Source organism: Hydra viridissima, unplaced genomic scaffold, assembly GCF_058129835.1.
Source record: "Hydra viridissima isolate aposymbiotic clone 2 unplaced genomic scaffold, HvirCarnegie_v1 scaffold_2, whole genome shotgun sequence".
Lineage (NCBI taxonomy): Eukaryota > Metazoa > Cnidaria > Hydrozoa > Anthoathecata > Hydridae > Hydra > Hydra viridissima.
Window position 1 is genome coordinate 6400070 of NW_028324301.1, and position 16279 is coordinate 6416348.

The following is a 16279-nucleotide window of genomic DNA, read 5'->3' on the forward strand; positions in this document are numbered from 1 at the left end:
ATAAAAACTTTTAAACAAATAAAAAAAATGTATTTCAAGTTTTATAGGTAATTTTTATTTAAAAAAAAATTGTGAAAAAGTTAAGAACCACAGAACAAAAAATGGTAATTTTTACCTAATACCGTATAATTCTACCATGAATTTTTAAGCACTCATTTATATGATTTGGCATTGAATCTATTAAATTCTCTAAAATATGTTTGGGAGCATTTCTAAGTATTGCTGGTAAAATATTGCGTAACTCCTCAAGGCTCCTTGCCGCTTTCTTGGCAATCTCTTTATTAAGCCAACTCCAAAGATTTTCAATAAAATTTAGATCTGGGCTATTTGGTGGCCAAGTTAGACGCTCAATATTTTTGCTTTCGAACCATTCAGAGACAATTTTGCATGGTCTTGCTTGAAAATGAAGGGAACAAATGTGCATGGTCTTGCTTGAAAATGAACGGAACGCTTTGCTCAAGCATCAATTGACGGTAACAAATTGTTATTTAAAATATCGACGTAATAAATAGAGTTGGGTCGACCATCAAATAATTTAAACATACCGAGACCATTATATGTCATGCAGCACCATATTCCAACCGACCCGCTACCTTGTTTTGTTCTTTGAACGATACAATCAAGATTGTACTTTTTTGAAGACTGCCTGCGAAGCATAATTCGGTTTTTTCGGTTATCAACCTCGATATTCATCTCATCACTGAATATTACTGTCCTCCATTTATGTTTAGTCCATTCTTTGACGCTGTGGCAAAATTCTTTTCGCTTTTTTATATGTTGTTTGGTAGGTCGCGGTTTTAGAACAGCTTTTTTCCATAACGTATTGTTAGCTAATAGTTTCCTACGCACAAGTGATGCCAATGCTTGACGTCCATTTGAAAGCTTCCATACCCTTCTTAATTCATGTGACGGCATGGTTCTATTTTTCTTCGCCAACCTGATTAAAAGGCGATCATCATTAAGTGTTGTCAAACGCGGTCTTCTAGAACGATGGCGATCAACGTAATTTTTTGTCTCTTCGAATCTTTTGATGATTGTTAGCACCGAACTATGTGATCGCTTTATTATTTTTCCAATTTCACGAGCGGATTTACCTTCCTGGTGAAAGTGTACCACTTTTATACGATCTTCATAGGTAATAGCTTTTCTGCTCATTTTTTCAAAAGAAAAGAATTTTTTTTTGTTCGGAATTAAATACTTTTATTGGTTTTTTGGTAATGACTCAGGTCATTGATAAAATATTTAAACAAAAAAGGTAAAAATAAATTAAAAAAGATGTTTCCGCCGCATTTAGCACAAAAAATTCTTTGTGGTTCTTTACTTTTTCACAAAAAAAATATTAAAAAAAATTAACACAATATTTAATCGTTATTTTTACAGGTTCTATTAATTAATTTTCAAAAAAAAAAAATCTTTTTTTCTCATGTTCTATTTAATATGTTTGAAGAAAAAGACTATTTTATTATCTTTAGAATAAAAATTAATGAAATTTATTTGAAAAATTTTTTTTTTTTTATTTAGTGGTTCTTAACTTTTTCACAATACTGTAGTTCTGATTGAATCCGTCAGTCAACGTAATTGCGAACGCAAACTGAATTATTTTTAAACAAATTCGATTTACACGTGTGTTTTTTTTTCTTTTCTTTTTTTTTTTTTTTTGAGAAGAAACTAGTAAGAAGCTAGTACTAGAAGCCCCAAAAACTTAAGAAACTATTGGTACTAAGTTACTTTTCAATACGGAACTTACTTTGTTAAAAGTTCAAGGAACATTTCCTCATTTGTGTTCTGTTCAGGGACAAATCTAAAGCTTATATTACATTGAATGTTGTTTGATGGACTTCAAATAATTTTAGCTGAACAACTGTAAAAAACTTTATCTTACTTGTTAGCATGTTTTCAAATTGTATTTTATTTACTTTTTCTCTCCTTTGATAATCTAAAACTTAAGAAACTTTTAAGAAACTTTTAGTAATAGAATTATAAAAAAGCAGCTTTAAAACAAGAAACCTTCCAGTACTACCCCATTTGTTTGATTTCTTATAACAAAAAAAACAAAAAAAAAAAACGTGTATCTACAAAATACCCATCTAAGCTGCAATGGCTTCTTCGCTCGATGTAAAACGCAAGGAATTTCTTCAGGTTTAGAAATGTACTAAAGTCACTGTTGATGGAACAGTCTTTTTTGTACAACCTTCCATGTTGCACTTCAACCGGCTTCAATACAAGATTTGGACTATTTTTTTTTATGTTGTTCTGGTTATAGTGGTGTATACGTCTCATCAATAGTTATGAAACAACCCTTGAAATCCATTTTATCTTGCTTAAAACGATCCAAACAAACTTGAGAAACAAGCATTTGAACACTTTTTTGATCAGCTCATAGCAAATGTTGTACCCGTTTTGCACAAAATCATTTTCATCTTTAATTTTTCAAGTAAAATATAACCCACTTGGTCTTACAAGATACCCAATGGCTAATTTATTAACGGATTCTTGAAAATTATCGAACGGCCGTAAAAAAGTTTTATCGGACGGTCTCCCTGAAAAAGTAGCTTTTCACCAGACGTCAATCATGTTGTTACAATAAATAACTGTACAGATTTTTTGGTAAATTTTCTTTTATAATAAACATTCTTTAATTTCTTTTCGTTATGGAATGAAATGCTTTTAACGTATTTAAGAAATACAAATTTAAATTATTCTATTATATTAAATTTTTTTTTTTTTTTTTTTTTGATTAGTAACGATTAGAATATCACTTTCATAACATCTGGTTAGTGATTTGAGTTTTTCTATTGCTAATGCATAATTGCTTCTGCCTAGATTGAAATAATTGAGAATATCCAAGTATCAAATAGGACACCCATCAGATGTTCAACAGACAAATCTCACTGCTCCTTTTCAGGGAAGTTAGCTTTAATTCAACGCTGACCGTTGAAATGTTTTGATGAGCTTGAGTTTCAAAGAGCCCCTCCTGCAGCAGTTACCATAACATTCTAAGTTACTTATATGAACAATGCAGTACATCAATTTGGTAATATTTCAGCTGGTTCTTTTTCAAAACAAATTTCAACGTACTGGTTTTTTAAAACCAATTTTACAAAACAGTTTGATTTTATGGCTTTTTCAATCATTTGATAAAAAGAGCCTCATTACGTATGCATTCTGCATTATGCGCCCTTTGCCGTCACGCAATTATTGCAAAGTTCTGCGCCACGATATGTTATTACGTGCAGCGTCATAAAAAAGCAACGTTGTTGTTAAAAGCGAACTCAGAGGCCTTGTTCAAATTTATTTGTTACAATTTGATGGCATAAACCAATAAGTAAGTTAAATAAACAATACAGTACAACAAAGTTTCAGATACAGCTTTCATAAATGTATGTTTCTATGCGTGATAATATTTCTAATTGACATTCTTTAAAAATAAATTCATTGAAAGATTTAAGGTCTTGTTTAATTTTAACAACTTTTCTTAAAAATGTTACATTCTCGAATTTTTCAGATTCAGTTTCAATTTAGACTATAGGTGTTATAATATTTTCATAAGTCACATTACTGGTAGGCTTTTTTCTTAAGTTGGGGATTTTTCCATTTTGGTTATTACCTTTGCATGCTCACTTTTTCTGAAATCCGCGAAAATTTGTATTTTTGCACGCACGCAACATGAGACTAATTATTTTGACATTGCGAAAGTAAGAGTAGCCACTAAACAATGTTATAATATGAAGTATAAAATGTACAATGGTATAAAGTATAAAATGTACAATAGTATTGGATGTAAAAATATACATAATAATTAAAATATATACTACTATTTGGCACTTTTTTAGTTTGACTATAATTTAAACAATTTAAATTGATATAATATTGATATATTTTGAATAAAAAGAAAGTTGATCTGAAATTTATTTATCAGTAAATGATTGCAACCTGTTAGTTACTCTGTTATTGGTATTAGTTTAATTATAATATGTTCTTTTAAATAATGTTGGATTAGTTACCCATTTGATTTAATTAGCATTTTTTAAATTAAACTGATTTGTAACATTAATTTACATATTTACCATTCAATTTTGTGTTTTCAAAATTGGATTGTTCATCACATAACCAAAATTATGCAACTCTTTAGAAAAAGTGCTTATACTACATAGTTGATAAGTTGAATAGGGTTTAAACTGCACTTATTACAACATTTTAAAGATTTTCATATGATTGAGCTTTATACTTTGTTTATATTTAGAATAGATATAATTAGTTAGCCTTCCAAAAAATGGAAGATTGGGATGAAGAAATTTTGACTGGTGTAGCTCCAATCAGAGAGATGAAAAGTTTTTCGATTGAAGAAAGTATACCAAAGCAACAAGTTAATTTTAATATTCAAACTTCAAGTGGTTTTCACAGTAATTCAAACTCTGATTTTAGAAGAGGAAGTAGCAGATTTAGGTTTTAATATTTTTTTATGTAAATTACAATGATCATTACTGTTTTTATTTGAGGAAAAATGTTTATGCATTTCTAAAACTCTAAGTGGATAAAAAGCTATGGATCATAGTTATGTATGTCAGTTTTTTGAGTACTGCTGTCTATAACTAGCAAATAAATATAAAAAATCCGTGAACATAACAGGCACCTTCTAGTCACTGACAGTTTTTTAATCTCAGTGTCCTTTTAATTCCAGAATTTGATACAACCCTCTTCCAAATACTTGTTTTGATGTTTTGAATTACTTGTTGTAGGTTTTTTTCCAATTTTTTAAATAATTTCAGCACCTTCTTTTTCAACAAAGTTGATAAATGCTAGGAAAGTGTTCACCTTCATATTTGACAATTAGATAATCAGTTTGCATTAAAAATAGTTTTTTCTGAATTGGTTTCTCAAGTGCCTTGTACAGAAAAATGTTGAGATGATTTTTCACTATTCAAATTGTCCTAAAAAATCATCTTCTGTTGGTAAATCTATATCAAAATTTTCATAGCTACCACTTGGTTCTCTCAGTAAATGGTATTCCCATTGACAGTTATCTATGTTTACTGTTTTGATGTCTTTGGCGTTTTTCAGCATTCTTTTTTTTCTCCTTTTGTTATTCACATTAGCTGTTTGTATGTTAGTAACATCTTTAGAAAACATCTGTTGGAAATATCTGTGGAAGACTTTTCCCTAAAAAAATCAATACATTCTGTTGCCTCTTTGGTGAAGTTGTTAATGAAACTTTTTAGTTATGTTGAAAACTGGTCTATTGGATGTTACTGCCCTATTTTTCATTTTACACACCATCCAAATGCAGTCAGGTGTGTTGAATTCTTAGGGAGTGCAATCAATTTGATATGTGAAGGCAAAATACATCCAGAGTCTTGTTTTTGTTGAATAAGTTACTCTTGGCATATTTGAAATGATGATTTGTTGTTATTTATTTGATTTAAGAGTCATCTGTGAATTTTGTTTGATAGTTCCAAAAATTTGATGCATCTACCCTATCTAGTTTAGGAATAATATTTTAGAACTCATTGATAACAGCAGTACTTTAGCACTTTTTGAAATTTTATTAGCAAATCTTACATTTAATTTATTTCTCTTCAAGAACAATTTCACTCATTTTTCCCAGGAATATTTTCTGTGAGTTATCAAGTTTTCATTAATTTTATTTTAGGTCAATTGTGGAATATTAAAAGTTAATACAGCTTCTGTCTGTGTAACTACCCATTCTGCAGATAACATGTTTATTTGTACTGCAGACAACATTTTTATTTGCCCTTAGCAAGATAATAGCTGATAATATACTATTCTTAAAACAGAAATCAAATATAAGATAATTAACATGCAAATACAACATTTCATGTAACTTATGTTAATAATGTTAATGTTAACTTTAAATATTGTTTATTATTGGATCAATGTCAACTCATAGTTTTCATTTAGTAGTTTTTTTTTTTTTTTTTTTTGTTTTTTGTTTTTTTTTATCAATTACGAACTTATCAATTTTAATACTCCTAATATATTAATGGATGTTTCTAGGAGTAGTTTGATAAAATTCAACCAAAGTTAATAATAAACTGATAAAGTTTACTTTTGAAATACACCACAAACCCAAAGTACAAAGAAATATGCTGATGGTACCAGATTCAGTCTAAAACTATTTTAAAAATTAAAAATGGAAATGTCATAAGTTTTCAATTCAGAATTTCTGTAAAGTTATGGTTTAAAGAAAAAAAAATAAAATAAGGATCCTGCATTTACATACAGGTTTCTTGCATTTTTAGAGGGAGAGAAAGATATCTAGAAAGTGATCGAGATCCATCTAGATCTTCAAACAAAAAAGACTTCAGTATGCAACATCATCCATTTTCTGTAAATAAAAATGATTACCCTGAATCAAATGGTCTTTCAAATAAGGAACAGCATGATAACATTATGATAGTTGATGTTATCAATGATTCAGTAGGCAAAGTTATTGGTAAGTTATGTTTTATAATTTTAAAAAATTATTAGAAAAGCTCACAAGATAGTTGTAATGTCATATGAACAAAATAAATGCTAGTGAACATTTTGTGTGTGTATGTGAACTTTAGTTGTTTTATAAAATGCATGTATTTTTAAATTTTGCTCTTTAGGAAAAGGAGGTATAAAAATTAGAGAATTACAAGATGTGTCTGGAGCACGAATACGGGTTATTTTCATAAATTTACTTTAAAATATGTATTATAGCTATGTGTTACTCTAATAATATTACTAATATTATTGGAGTAACACAAAAATAATGACTGTTAATGAATCTTTTTTCAGATTAATATTCCGTATTTCCTTAAATGCTGATAATTACTATCATGTTATATCAATACTATCATATTATTTATCATAATATATTCCTTTGAGGAAAGTTCCTACTGTTTCTGAAGTTTTTAACAATATCAATAAACAGTTTGGTGAATAATCAATCTGAAGATGATTCTATTGTTTTCAAATCTGGCAATACAAGTTTAGAAGATAAGGAAGTTATTGCCTATCCAACTTTGACGATTAAGCTCTTTTGCAAGGGTTCTAATCAATTAGATATTAAAAACACCCCTAAAATAAACATGAAACATTTAAAAAACAAAATTACAATTTTCTATTACTTTTTAACTATTTTATCTTTATTTCTGAAGAACAAATCCTTTGATTTTTGAAGGAAAAGATTTTTTTATTTGTTAAAAGTTGTTGTACTCTCTATGATTTTTTATGAATATAGGTGATGCGAGATAATGCCACATTATCGACAACTCCTATAGAAATAAAAGGTACACCAGCCCAGAAAGAGAAAGCTAAACAGTTAATTGAAGATTTAACTCTACAAAATGGTAATATACAAGCTTGGGCAGATAAATTAAATAAAAATTTTGCTGCTTCACAATTAACAACAGCACCTGTTGCAATAAATTGGGGAGAACTCAAGCAGCAGGCTGAAGAGTACGAAAGCAAGAAATGGTCAGACTGTCCTGATATTATTAAAAATTTTTATATAGAGAAAAATCATGTTGCTTTAATGTCTGAAGAAAAAGTGAGGGAAATAAGGTTGGTAAAAAAAATAATTAAAACACGTGACCCACGGCAAAACCAGACACTTGCTTAATTTATCGAATGGCTTTAAATTTAATTTAAAGTTAATCACATGTTTAATTGATTAATTTTGACATTTTTGCAGAAACATCAGAGTTAACTAATTACTCAATATAGTTTGCAATAAAAAGTTTAAAAAAAATAGCTTCATATGTTAAAAATGATTTTTATATATGTAAAAAATTAAAACATTATTTTCACCCCAATTATTTATAATATCATTTAATTGGGCTTTGATGTCATCGTTTGGTTTTTAAGTAACTACTAAAAAGTATAACTGAACAACATGCAAAGAGTTGTCTACAAAAATAAATTTAAGATTTCATCATTAAAAATTGATAATCATTAATTTTTCATTAGTTTACTTAAAGTTAAGTTTTTTAAAAAATAAACTCTTTTTTTATTACAATCTATAAAAGTAAAAAGAAATAATAAACTTAGTTGTTACTTAATGTTTCTGTAAATTTTTATTTGAACATTTTTAGTTTCAAAAAACATTAAGTGACACAATTTAAAAATATTTTAAGGTGGTGAAATTACGAAAAACTATGCAAATGTTATTTTGTTCTAGTCCTTTTAAAATGATTTTCTGAAGAAAAAAAAATTTTAAAGAAAACCAACTTAAATTTCTCTAAGTATTTGTCAGAATAACTTTTCTTAAATGTTGTAGCTTTTTTAGAAAGCTTCAAAATTATTTCTAATAAATATGAAAAACTTGAATTTTTTTTTAATCTGGTTTTGTTGCAGAGGGTCACATATAAGAAGTAAGGTAAATATGACTCACATCAAACAGTGCTTTTAGTTTGTTCAATTAGTTTTTTGTCATCTTTCTTTTTGGAGAGTATTTTGGGTAGTTTGACTGATAGAACCTCTAAGACATTCAATGGGATTTAAATCAGGAGATAAAGATGGTCAATAGAGTCTTTTTATCTTATTTTTCTTATGATCCCTACAATATATTTTATATCATTATCCTCTTCATAGGTGTGTCTTTGTTCTAGATTTCTTTCAAAATCTTGGAGGTTTGTTTGCAAGAAATACTTCCTTCATCATAATTCCATCAATAAACTTGAAGTTATTAACTCCATACAAAGTCATAGAACCCCATAATTCCTCTTCTGTGATTTACTATTTCAATTTTTTAATTTAAGGGCTTCTTTCTCCATACTTTCCAAAGACCATCAGATCCGAAGATATTAAGTTTTGACTAATCTGATCATTGGACACTTCTCCAAAAGGATTCTGGCTTGTCAACATGGTCCCATGCAAACATTAAACTTTTTTTCTTATTCTTTTTGATGTAAGGCTTCTTGACAGTGTAAAAGCTTGTTAAATCATTCTTTTTTAGTATTCTTGCAATTGTAAATGTACTGGCTGGTATTCCAATTTCATCTTCACTTTTTGTGTGGATTTTTTGTGCACTTATTAAGGGCTCTTTCTTTTTTTCTTTAAAATGTGTCTTTCTTTACAATAATTGAAAATCCTCTTGCAATCTTGTTCTGGAAGATGGTCCAATTTTCCTGTTTTTGTACACTTTTCTATGATGCTTTGCACTGCAGGTCTTGGGAAGCTTGTATTTTGTTGCTTTTTTTCCTAGAGATAATTTTCCATTTTTTTTTGTTGCCTTTTCAGTGTTGGATGATCAAACAAATAATCGGTAATGGCACATGTTTAATTGTCATTTCCATCTGATATCTAAAAACTTTTGATTTTATTTCAAAACCCTGTGTTAAAATTATGCTAAAATGTTTTTAAATGTCAGTTAAAACAAATTCTGCACTCCACAAATTCTTCAATTATTTTCAAACTTAGTGAGGCTCTAGTGAAAGCATGCTGACCTTTTGATTAGTTTTGGAGGTCACTCTATATATTACAAATGATTGGAATTCTAATTTTAAATAATCTGAAAAGTATTTTGATAAACTTACTTTACATTCCTACATTGCTAAAGTTTAAGTTTTTTTGGAGTAAATTAGGTGTAAATAAATAGAGTAGTATACAACAGAAATATTGATTAAAGCCTTTGGAATGATAAACATCTCAAGAAGCTGTTGTAGTATTATTCTCTGCAATAATTTTGGAAATAATCATTTTCCAAAGCATTTCTAAAATTAGATTTTTAGGATCTATAAATTTAAGAGCAAATTTAGTTTTTAGTTGATCTATAAGTTTAATATTATTAGCATTTTCCTCCACTTTTGCTTCTTTGTCATCAGATCCTGCATGCTATCACCTCAATCTCATTATCTTCTAAAGCAGATTTGTGGAGTTCATAGAAAGTCTTAATAAATCTCAAGATAAATGCCATGTACTAGACAAAGCAAATTATTTCGTTCATGCTATTTACACCAACTCTAAAATTATCTCAAGCTTAATACCAAACTTAAATAACTTTATTCTTTTCTGCCAGCATAGATCCATGAATTTGTGGATTTGAATTATTCCCATATTGTGATGCTTCTCCTCAAAGTTTAGATTGAAACATGTATCACTTCACTTCCTGTTTAAAATGTAATCATCCAAAATCTCTAAGAACAAGCTATTTTTCCTTTTCATCTTGTGACTAAGGAACCTTCAAATTTCTTGCCTAAAATTTTAGGCATGTGTTTATAGCACAAATATTTAATAAAGGAACCATCTAATTTAACACAAGTAAGCTGTGCTAAATTTAATGTGCCATCAAGTAATGAGATCTTGTGCTCAGTCAAGAATAAAAAAAAAAAGAAAATTTCAAGTGGAACCTTTTTGTTCTTTTTGATAGATAATACAACTCTACTTGATTTTTCTTGGTCCATCTAGAGGTAGTATGACTAGAAACTTTAGAAACTTGATATTTGAGTGATGAAGTTTAAGTTTTGAAGGGAAAGTTTACAGTTTGTTGAAGTAAGATTTTGTAATAATCAATTGTCTGCAAATTCTGACACTGTGATGCACTTACTAATAAATGTTTTATGTATAACAATTTCTTCTTTTTAAATGTTCATTAAGTTGGTTTTGTTCAAAGCTTTTCTTTCGTACTTTTTGCTGTTCAATTTTCTACAAAAATTCTTTTAAAAGGGAACTCAAGAACAATATAACAGTAGCAGACTTGAGCACAAAAAATCGTAAAATCCCAAATCCTGTTCAAACATTTGAAGAGGCTTTTCATCATTACCGTAAGTTTTCTGAGTTTAATTTTATTTACTTTTTTATGCATTAAAATAGGTTTTTTTTGGTGTGTAACTAAAAACTCATCTGTTTAACATTTAGCCGAGATACTTGACACTATCAGAAGTAACAACTTTACTGAGCCGTCTCCCATACAAGTATGTTAGATTATAAATGTATGGGTTTTTATTAGTTTCTCGTGATTGTAAAAGTGATGAAGTAGCTGTTGTTTAGTGTCAAGCATGGCCTGTCTTGCTCTCTGGGATGGACTGCATTGGGATAGCTCAGGTTTAAATTTTTCTACATTCCTGAAAAAAAATTTTCTAAATTTTAAAATAAATTTAAACATCTTTTTCATCAAAATAAAAAGAGTTTTTATATTTAGACTGGAACTGGCAAGACATTGGCATTTCTTCTTCCAGCATTTATTCATATAGACAGACAGCCCATGTATGTTATTATTTTTATAACCTAATTAAACTGAAAGGTATTGAGCATAATTGTTGTTCATCTGAATTGTTCTTGTGACAGGTTTTCTGTTCTGTAATCATTTTTTAGACCACGTGATAAACGAGGCGGACCCTCGTGTTTAGTAATGTCTCCTACAAGAGAATTAGCACAACAGATTGAAATGGAAGTAAAAAAATTCCATTATCATGGAATTCGAAGGTGTCCTTTTCTACACTGTTTTTTTCCTCTGTTAATAGTAATACAATTGAGTTTTTTCTATCTAAGGTCTTAAGTATTAAGTGTTGACCCAATTTTAATATTTTCAGTGTTTGCATTTACGGAGGTGGAGATCGAAATGCTCAGATAAAACTTGTTCAACAGGGTGTAGAAATTATCATAGGTACTTTATATCAAGTGCAACTTTTTTTTTTCTTTTTGAAGTTAAAGAATTTACCAGGAATAACATTGAAATGAAAATTGTTGAATGAGCGTTAATGCCTTGATCGTTTAGTTAATATTATCGACATTTAGGAACACCAGGAAGATTGAACGATTTGCTGATGAGCGGTTTTTTTTCTGTGAAAAGCGTTACATTTTTAGTATGAATTTTATTTTGCTTCTTTATTTTATTTCTTTGTTTTATTCAGTGTTGCATTTTACAGAAGAACTTTATTAAATGCTTAGTCATAATTTCGTTTATGTTAATTAGGAGCCGCTTTGCCGTTTCTTGTTTATTTACTTTGCGACTTTGTTTTCTCTTTGCGCGTTTCGTTTGGTTTTCTAATAAGTTAAGCCTACCATATGAGACTTCTAATAGGATATTTATTTATATTGTTTTTTACATTTATTTATATTGTTTTTTACATTTATTTATATTGTTTTTTACATTTATTTATATTGTTTTTTACATTTATTTATATTGTTTTTTACATTTATTTATATTGTTTTTTACATTTATTTATATTGTTTTTTACATTTATTTATATTGTTTTTTACATTTATTGGTTTCTTATATCAGATATTAGATGAGGCAGATAGAATGTTGGATATGGGTTTCGAACCTGAGATAAAGAAGATCTTGTTAGACATTAGACCAGACCGACAAACTGTTATGACTAGGTACACTTTTAATTGTTTTTAGAACCTGTTGAACATTCAACTGTAATTTATTACGCTTTATCGAACTTGATGTTTCCGTTATCAGCATCCTGTAATTTAGAAATTAACTCATTCAGAACACGGAAAATTATATTTATGATTTTTATTTCAAAAATATCGTCAACTGGTTTATTTGTGTTACTCTTATTTTTCGGATTCGTTGTCTTGTTCTAATTACAGCGCAACCTGGCCTCCTGGTGTGCAGCGAATGGCTGACAAATATTTACGTGATCCCATCCGAATAAATGTCGGATCCCTTGACTTACAAGCCTGCCACAGCGTTACTCAACTCGTTGAGTTTATTGAGCAGCACGAGAAGCAGGACAGGGTATTATTTAGATTTTTATTGTTTAGATTATCACAATTTCATTTTCTGTGTAAAAAAGTCAAAAAATATTCAAACAAGCGCCTATCTGTTTAAAGGTTATGGACTTTATAAATGCAATGGAACCAGATGATAAATTGATTATTTTCGTCGGTCGAAAAGCAACTGCTGATGATATATCCTCGAACCTTGCTATGAAAGGGACGAATGTTGGTATTCAATGTATACATGGTGATAGAGATCAGTCGGACCGGGAACAAGCATTAGAAGATATGAAAACCGGTGTTGCGCGTGTTCTCATTGCAACGGACGTAGCGTCTAGAGGACTCGATATTAAGGATTTGACGTAAGTATAAAGGAGAATCAATAGTTATTGTATGTATATATACTGCTAAAAGTTTCTGAATTTTAAAATACTCAAGAAAACTGTAAATTAATTAAAAGTTATTTTCCCTTAATTTTCACCTTTTTATAGCAGATTTCAGTAAAAAATGTAAAAATATAAAAATAAATAACCATTTTTGGCTTGCAGTATACAAGTGCGTTTGGGCGGACGTACATATACACACATACCTACACATACCCAGGCTTGGTCGGGAAAGGCGTGCGATCGCAAACTAATCTTGACCACGCATACAATATTTAGTTGCGACAATTTTCCCACGGCTTCGCAGATGATTTTGAAATGTTCTTAAAACATCTTAAGAGCCGTGGCCAAGCTGTCGCAAATAAATACTTTATGCGTGGTCAAGTTTAGAGTGCGATCGCACGCCTTTCCCGACCAAGCCTGCATACACATACGTTCGGATATACATTCGCATATACATTCGCATATACATTCGCATATACATTCACACATACATACACACATACATACATACACACACATACACACATACACACATACACACATACACACATACATACATACATACATACATACATACATACATACATACATACATACATACATACATACATACATACATACATACATACATACATACATACATACATACACACATACATGCATACATACATACATACATACATACATACATACATACATACATACATACATACATACATACATACATACATACATACATACATACATACATACATACATACATACATACATACATACATATATACATACATACAAACATACATACATTATAAAATATTAGTTTCTTTACATTCATATACATAAATAACATTTAGGTAATATTTTCAGCCACGTTCTTAATTACGACTTTCCACGCTATATTGAAGATTATGTACATCGCATCGGTAGAACTGGTCGTGCTGGTCGATCTGGTAGTGCACTGACATTTGTTACTTCTGATGATTGGATGCATGTAGCAAAACTTATCCCTATCATGGAGGAAGCTGGGCAGGAGGTTCCTGAAGAACTTATTGAAATGGCAGAACGGTGGAAGAAAACCCGTGAGAGAAGAGATGAGGAGAAAAACGCATATGGTATTCTTTTTTTTTTAAAAAAAAAAAAGACTGCCACACATCTTGTTTTTTAAAGTACTTTATTAAGTGAATTGGTAAGTTGTTGAGGGGCTTGGATTTATTTATTTTTATTTTTTATCTTTTTAGGTGGAGGTGGTAGTCAAGGAGGAAGTGGATGCTTTAAATGTGGCGAAATAGGTCATTTTTCTAGAGAATGCACAAAAGGAAGAGGACGAGGCGGCTTCAGAGGAGTTCCTCGTCGTCCGAAGGGCCAAGATGAACTTAATTTTGGTGATGGTTTTCGTGACAGTCGAAGAAAAGAACGTGGTGCAATAAATATCGGCACTTGGGATGCAGTTTGAATTAGTGAATACGAAGCCAAATTCGTTTAGTTAATCGTGCTACCCAATTCTAGCATCTATTTGTTCTTTTTCGTCTGCTATTACATTAGAAAATGGGTGTTCATCATTAGTTGATGTCTATAATTGGCACCAAACGTTGAAAAAAATCCGAAATGCCTGCTCAACGTGTTCCTTCATAAAACTGACTTTTTTTGTTCTGGTTGACCCAGCTTGTAACTTTCATACCTTGAATGAATAAAAAAACCGACAAGAAATATTTTTTTTACGATCAAACTTAAATTCAAATCTCTGCTATTGTTTTCTAGCCTAAAGCATTTACAACGAGAACTTATAAAGGAAAAGAAGTTTCGCGAGGTTCACGTCAAATATTTTAATCCAAGTAAGAAAACTTAAGTTGTAAAGTGAAGGGAATCCCATCACTTATTTCCGTTATTAAGAGAAGGGAATCTCATCATTTATTTCCGCTGTTAAATTTTCTATTTGGGCTTGCTCCATCAGATACTATAGCTCTTACTTTAATATACATATATATATAACAACAGAAATATATACAGTTAAGAATAAGTAACTTATACATAAAATGAATATAAATACAATAAAGAAAAATAATTTATCACAGTTTTAAAGAATTCAGTAAAGCCAAAAAATGGTGAGATATCGGAAAAAATAGTAAAAAAATACACAAATTTAAGGCTGGTGAATGAAGGACCAAGGAATTGAATGAAGCTAGATCTAAACAAAAAATTTTATCTAAGCTTTTTATTTTTTGCTGTAATTTTTTTGGTCATTTTAAAATTATCCTTACCGATCTATTTTATCACTGACAGACTTTGTTTACACGAAAAAAGTTCCCAAATTTACAAATGTTCATCTTGAATGAAAAATCTGTTCGTGCCGACAACTAAAGCTCAAAAAGTGGCCATAAGTGGATTTTTTTTAATACTCATGTCTACTATCCTAGTCAGAGAATTGGAACAATAATTTAATAAAAACGTTTATTACTTAACAAAATTTTGAGTTTTGGCCGCTTTTTGACCATTTCGCTTCAGTGTGTGACGACGGAAAATTTAGAGTTAGTCGGAAACTCGCATGGCTCGCTGATTTCTGAGGCCTCTCTGATGTAAGACAATAAGTTACACGTCCATCTCTTATACGTCCATGATGCAAACAGATACACATTATTTATTAAAAACGTTGCTCTCACAAAATAGAGGCGAGAGTTTTTTTGGACCATATTTCAATCAAATCTAGTTCTTGAACCTATCATCTTCGTATCTAGATGAGATTTAATTAAATAAAACGTAAACTTTGTTTTTTTTTGTATCCTCGAACTCCTCCAAAACCGTTAGAGCGATTCCGATGAAATTTTTGTAGTTGGCAAATACTGAAAATGGGAGATACAATAGCTGATCAAAAGTCCGGATTTTTCACTCGGAAATGGCATTATCTCCATAACTGTACAAAATATTGACTTACTTATAAAGTCAAAAATTGTCGGGCACCCCCAATTTAGTGGGACCGGGTCACATTTCCAGATCTCTCCAGGCCTCTTGGTCTCCGGTATTGTAGTTTTCCTATTCTAAAAACTTTTATTCTGGAAACAATCCCCAATTTTCTAGATTAGATTTCTAGAAGGTTCTAGAAGTTTTTAGAATTATTTTCTAAAAACTTCATTTTTTGATGGGGTATTCCAGCTAGTTGTCTTATGAAATATAAACATCATATTAAATTTTAAGAAAATCTAAACTGGGATTTTTCTGTTAGTCTTAAGATTTAGAAG

At 29.8% G+C, this 16279-nt stretch overlaps 1 protein-coding gene across 2 annotated transcripts; it reads left to right on the forward strand.

The window, feature by feature from the left end:
* The first annotated feature begins 4236 nt into the window (after positions 1–4236).
* LOC145185267 (putative ATP-dependent RNA helicase DDX43) lies at positions 4237–14753 on the forward strand. Of its 2 annotated transcripts, none has more exons than XR_016449799.1 (16): positions 4237–4446; positions 6261–6454; positions 6612–6667; positions 7229–7551; positions 10654–10751; positions 10846–10901; positions 10978–11031; positions 11129–11193; positions 11302–11412; positions 11520–11593; positions 11725–11792; positions 12212–12312; positions 12532–12679; positions 12775–13022; positions 13901–14158; positions 14285–14753. XR_016449799.1 is itself a non-coding variant. In XM_090078697.1 (16 exons), the coding sequence occupies exons 1-16, from the start codon at positions 4274–4276 to the stop codon at positions 14497–14499; spliced, it is 2229 nt and encodes a 742-aa protein (XP_089934823.1). In that variant the 5' UTR covers positions 4237–4273; the 3' UTR covers positions 14500–14753. The 2 variants fall into 2 exon arrangements, 1 of the variants encoding a protein (XP_089934823.1); XM_090078697.1 differs by having other exon boundaries at positions 13914–14158.
* The last annotated feature ends 1526 nt before the right edge of the window (positions 14754–16279 follow it).

Excerpts from the sequence above, each read along its gene's own strand:
- LOC145185267 (XM_090078697.1), top strand. The coding sequence starts at position 4,274 with ATGGAAGATTGGGATGAAGAAATTTTGACTGGTGTAGCTCCAATCAGA. Across the intron at positions 7,552-10,653 it reads GAAAAAGTGAGGGAAATAAG|GGAACTCAAGAACAATATAA; the intron begins GTTGGTAAAAAA and ends TTCTTTTAAAAG. Across the intron at positions 13,023-13,913 it reads CTCGATATTAAGGATTTGAC|CCACGTTCTTAATTACGACT; the intron begins GTAAGTATAAAG and ends TAATATTTTCAG.